The 5,394-nt window shown below is 42.9% G+C and overlaps 1 protein-coding gene across 1 annotated transcript in view; it reads left to right on the top strand.

Annotated features, from left to right (window-relative positions):
* The window catches only part of RAD54L2 (RAD54 like 2), a 93,799-nt gene that overhangs the window by 60,364 nt on the left and 28,041 nt on the right, over positions 1-5,394 (top strand). Inside the window, exon 3 of the mRNA XM_037736699.1 lies at positions 4,572-4,773. Coding sequence (XP_037592627.1) covers positions 4,572-4,773 — 202 coding nt within the window. The remainder of the gene's footprint in view (positions 1-4,571; positions 4,774-5,394) is intronic.

Raw genomic sequence — 5,394 nt, 5'->3', positions numbered from 1 at the left:
AGCTAATTTTTTGTATTTTTAGTAGAGACGGGGTTTCACCATGTTGACCAGGATGGTCTCGATCTCCTGACCTCGTGATCCACCCGCCTCGGCCTCCCACAGTGCTGGAATTACAGGCTTGAGCCACCGCGCCCAGCCAACTTTTTTCTTTTCTCTCAGTAGCTATTGGCGGGTCACATTCTAGAATCTGGGGGAGGGCTATTTTTTGGAAGTTAAATTACTTTGCTTGGGTGGTGAATTCACGTGATTTAGTGTTCAGAAGGTAAAACAAGAACACATAGTGAAAAGTTACATTTTGACTGAGGGAAATTTAATTATATAATTCTTGAAATAACAGATTTATTATTAAGAATGGTTTATTAAATGTACAGCATCTGTTACAATGTTATACAAAAACCATAATCGTCATGAAACAGCAAAAATGAAGCACTTGAAAGACATTGGTTTACATGAAAATGAACTTTAAATATTATCACATCTGTGCTAATATTATTAGCACTAAATTAAATAAAATAAATATTATTAAACTAAATTTTTTAAATAAGCTAAAAGTAGTTGAACCCAGAAGCTGAGGATTCACTCAAAGAATGCTGGGTGATAAGGAGCTGGTTTAGATCTGTATCATCTGTATAAGGCATGAGAATTATATATATTGTGCCTGATGATTTGAAAATTGTTACTGCACTTGGCCACATTCAGCCCCATGCCAGACAGGAGTTCACAGCCAAGCCTTATAACTTGGGTTGAATGTTTGATAATAAATCTGTTGGTGATAGTGCAAGGTCAGCAGGTTCTATTCTTTCTCCTCCCAAGAACAGCCCATTTCACAAGCAGACGCCAGAACAAGGATATACAACAGTTGGCAAAAAGTTACCTCTGCCCAGCAGATCAATTTCAAACCCCTTGGACTTGCCCTCTATTTTCTGACTCTGTCCTATCTGCCTACTCTCTAACCTTTCCTCCAATTGCTCCTCCAAGTGATTGCTCAATAAATTTGCTAGTGAAATAGAAACAAAACAAAAAAGACAAGGAGAGCATCAGAGATCATTATCAGAACCAGGCCAGAGGACCCAGCAAAACACTAAATTGAAGTGTGCCAACCCAGCCCCAAGTGTAGTTGGTGTGTTGTACACCAAGCTGCAGTATTGTGGAAGTAGTCATTTAGCAGTGGGTATCCCCTCTTGGGGAATCTGCTGCCCAGCCAGCTGTTTGGGAGGAGGAATTTGATGGCCTCACCTTTTAGGAGGGAATAATTCAGGGCTGTGAAGTAGGAAGAAATTGACAGCAGTATTAAATGAAAATGCTGTGGAAGTATTAGCTCTTTGGAGGGGTATGGGGCTTGAAGGAATGATAGTTCTTTTAAAGGAAAACAGAATTGCTGAACTTGCTCCTATGATGTTTTAGGTGGAAATTGGAGAGCACTGTTTGAAGAGCCTGGTGAATTTGGGAGGGCAGCTTAGTCAGACTTGGAGCTCTGCTTTGAAACTTCTCTTTTAGTTCTCATGTCTGGCTGGACACATAAGCTATGGCACCTTGTTTCCTCAGCAGGTAGAACATGTCCATGAGCCAAGGCTCACACACACAGTACATTCCTACTGCTTCTTGCCACCCTGGGCTCTGCTTTCTTTGGGAAGGCTTTCGTAAAAGTCCTGCTATAGACTGGTGGTAATGGAGAAGGGGGTGTGATGTTTTAACCTTTTGCTCATGTTAATGGTATTGCAGTGTCCCATCATGAACATTTCTTGTCTGATGCCTTTCTTGACCATTTCCCCTTTGCTTTTCAAAAAGTGAAATCTGTCTACCTAAATCTTCAGTGGTCTCTCAGTTGAGGGCCAAGGAAGTTGCTGCCAGGTAGTGAATCCTGGGCATCCACATGTGAGACCCACTCATCCGTCCACTTTTACAGTAACCACATTAGCCTCTCCTCTCCACTCAAACACCAGGACAGTGGAAAGTAGAGTGCTAGGAAGGAGAGGTTTGGAAGTAGTCTTCCCCAGGACAGGGTTGACTTCTGTACCAGCATCCAGAGAAGGATCTTGGATTCTCACCTAAGTCTTCCTTGGATGAGGAGCTCCAGGAAAGGGGAAGGGAAGTGGTTGTTAGGTTGGAAGGTCCTTCCTGTTGCTGCTTTACTTCCTTCATTTTAGCTGGTGCCTACCCATTCTGTGAGACCAAACCTGGGTCTCACTCTTCCCAAGGAAGCACCCCCATGCCCAGCCCTAGGTCAGGCTGGATTTGGTGTCTTTTTCTTAAGTGTTAATGATCTTAGGCACTTTCTGCATTGCATATGTGTTTCCCCATGTGGTTTATTCCACTGTGCCTTGGCACAGGGCCTGATACCTAGCAGATGCTCATATGTGTGTTAGGCTAAACTGAAAGCAGGGAGCAGGAGAGGCAACAGTGACAGGTTTGTAGTAGTCTCACATGGAGAGGTTTAACGTGAAAGTGTAGTGTACAATTTCAAGGAGGCGGTATGTGTGTGTAAGAAACATTCATTTTGTGATGGCAAGATACAGTTTGCAGATGTCATTTCTGCTTCCCCCTTTGCTTTCTTATTTCTGATCTTTGATTAGAATATATAGTTGAGATTTGAGTTCTCCACACAATTATCGCCACTTAGCATGGCTGACTAAGGCCCCAGAGATTTGCATGCTCCCAGACTGTTCAATGTGGTTGGGAGTATGGAGTTTCATGGAGTTAGGCAGACAAGGGTTTGAAGAATAATATCTTCCATAAGAGAACCATTGACATACCTGTTTTGCAGATGTGGGGAACTATGGCTCAGAGAAGTTATGCCCGCAAACATAGACTTACAGGATTTAAAGCCAGCACTGCCTGACTGCAAAGCTAATACTTTTTTTTTTTTGAGATGGAGTTTTGCTCTTGTTGCCCAGGCTGGAATACAGTGGCACAATCTCGGCTAATTGCAACCTCCGCCTCCTGGGTTCAAGTGATTCTCCTGGCTCAGCCTCCTGAATAGCTGGGATTACAAGCATGTGCTACCATGCCTCGCCAATTTTGTATTTTTAGTAGAGACGGGGTTTCTCCATGTTGGTCAGGCTAGTGTTGAACTCTGGACCTCAGGTGATCTCCCCGCCTTGGCCTCCCAAAATGCTGGGATTATAGGCATGAGCCACCATGCCCGGCAAAGCTCATACTTTTAACTGCCTACTCCTGTTTTTCTGCTTATTTCTTATATACCCATGGGCAAGTATTTTTAACTTTTCAGGGCTTCAGTGTCTCACATTTAGAATTAGGAGAGCAAAAATGCCTCATATTTAGAATTAGGGGAGCAAAACTCTTGTAGAGTTATTATAAGGTAGAAAAGAGGCAATGTGAAAAACTAAATCCATACCTAATACCTGAAATAATAGTAATCATAGTAAAAGTAGTAGCTGTTTTTTTTTTAAATATATATATAGTGTTTATTATATGCCAGACATTGTTTTAGTTCACTTGTTCTTCCTTTTCTTTTCTTTCTTTTTTTTTTTTTNGAGAGATGTCTTGCTCTGTTGTCCAGGCTGGAGTGCAGTGGCATAGTCATGGCTCACTGCAACCTCTGCCTCCTGGGTTCAAGCGATTCTCCTGCCTCAGCCTCCCCACTAGCTGGGATTATAGGCACCTGCCATCACACCTGTCTGATTTTTGTATCTTTACTAGAGATGAGGTTTCGCCATTTTGGCCAGTCTGGTCTCGAACTCCTGACCTCAGGTGATCCACCTGCTTTGGCTTCTCAAAGTGCTGGATTACAGACATGAGCCACTGTGCCTGACACCCAAATATCTTTTAAGGCATTACTTTTAGAAATCTTTCAAGGCCTGACTTGTATTTTACCTTCTATATGATTCCTCTGTGATCAACACATGAATTAGTATCTTTCATATTCCTGTGATGTCGTCAACCTTGAAGTTCTTTATATCTGTTGATCTGCCCTTCCTGTGATATTTAGCACACCTTGCCATGTTGAGTCTGTATTTGTACATGCCCTGTCTCCGTAAGCAGAACACAAACTACTTGAAGGGAAGTAGTCTTGCAAATATCCCTGGAAGTATCTAGGACAGTGCTTGCCATATTGTAGGCCCTCTTTAAATGGTTGGCAAGTTAAATGAGTGAATGCTTTAAGACACTGAAAGGAGGAATATGCTCCCTGTTGGCAGATGAGAGGTAAATGAGAGGTAAATGCCTAGAGTCACACAACTGAGTGTGAGCTATATTTGGAACCTAACTTCTTAGACTGTCCCTTTCTGAGCATTCTGAGGCCAGGAAACTTCCTCACTCTGGTCATAGCACTAAACTCTAGTAAAAGTGATGTCAATCATTCATTGTGGGCTTAATCTGAGCCAGGCTTGGGTCTAGGCATGCACACATTCAGTCCTCATAATAGCTCTGAGGTGTGGGCCTCACTGTCCTCATTTTGTAGATACATCCACTGATGTTCAGAGAGGTATAAATAATTTGCCTTAGATTACCAGCTAATAAGTTGCTGAGCTGAGATTTGAACCCCGGTGTGTCTGGCATCGACATTCATTCCCCTACCCCTGTAAAGCAACGTCTTTCCCCTTGTTTTTCAGACCCATCCCTGGAAGGCATGTGTGGCACTGAGCATGCCCAGCTGGGAGAAGATGGGCAGCAGCCGCCGCGGTGCACTTCAACTACCTCATCTCATTCTGAGCCTTCAGAGCAGCTTAGGCGCCACCAAGGCAACAATCTAGCCTCCGAGGACCCCAAAAAGAAGAGAGCTCAAAAGCCCTCCCACATGAGAAGAAACATACGGTGAGCCATGCTCTGTGCAAGAGGAGAGGGAAGGGAATAGAGGTTTTACCTTCATCCTAAGGCTGTCAATAGCAAAAAGATTGATTTGGGAAGGAGAGTTCTCTTTCCAAAGGAGAAAAGTGCCAGCTGTGTGTCCATTACTAGTGGAGGTGCAGCTCAGGACCGCTGGATCTGAGCTTTCAGAGGACTGTAGGGAGGATGAGAAAGGCCTTGACCACTGCTTGGGGGTGTTCTACTCTCTGGAGGTCCCAGGTGGCAGCCCAAAGATGATAGGGTGCTCTGAACTGGATTTTCTGTTTTTTTTTCTTTATTTTTTTTTTATGTCTCAAAACTAGAGGAGACTTTATAAAGTTGAGGTCTCATCTTCTTAGATGTCAACTTCAAATGGTAGAGGACTGTCTGACCGAAAGCAAGGCTCTAAGAGATGAGCAAAAATGTGAACTGCTTTAACTATCCGAATCCCCAACAGTTCTTCCTTCTATTAAATAACAATGTGTGCCATTGAAAGGAAATGAATATCTTTTTCTCCTTCTGCCTCCACTTTTTTTTTTTTTTAATAATGACAACTTGAAATGTTACTCTAAGTTCGGAAATAATATAGAATCCTTGTAAATGTAGTTT

This window comes from Cebus imitator, unplaced genomic scaffold, assembly GCF_001604975.1.
Source record: "Cebus imitator isolate Cc_AM_T3 unplaced genomic scaffold, Cebus_imitator-1.0 Scaffold0, whole genome shotgun sequence".
Taxonomy (NCBI): Eukaryota; Metazoa; Chordata; class Mammalia; order Primates; family Cebidae; genus Cebus; species Cebus imitator.
The sequence above is the reverse complement of the archived record's forward strand: the minus strand, read 5'-3'. Positions and strand labels throughout refer to the sequence as shown.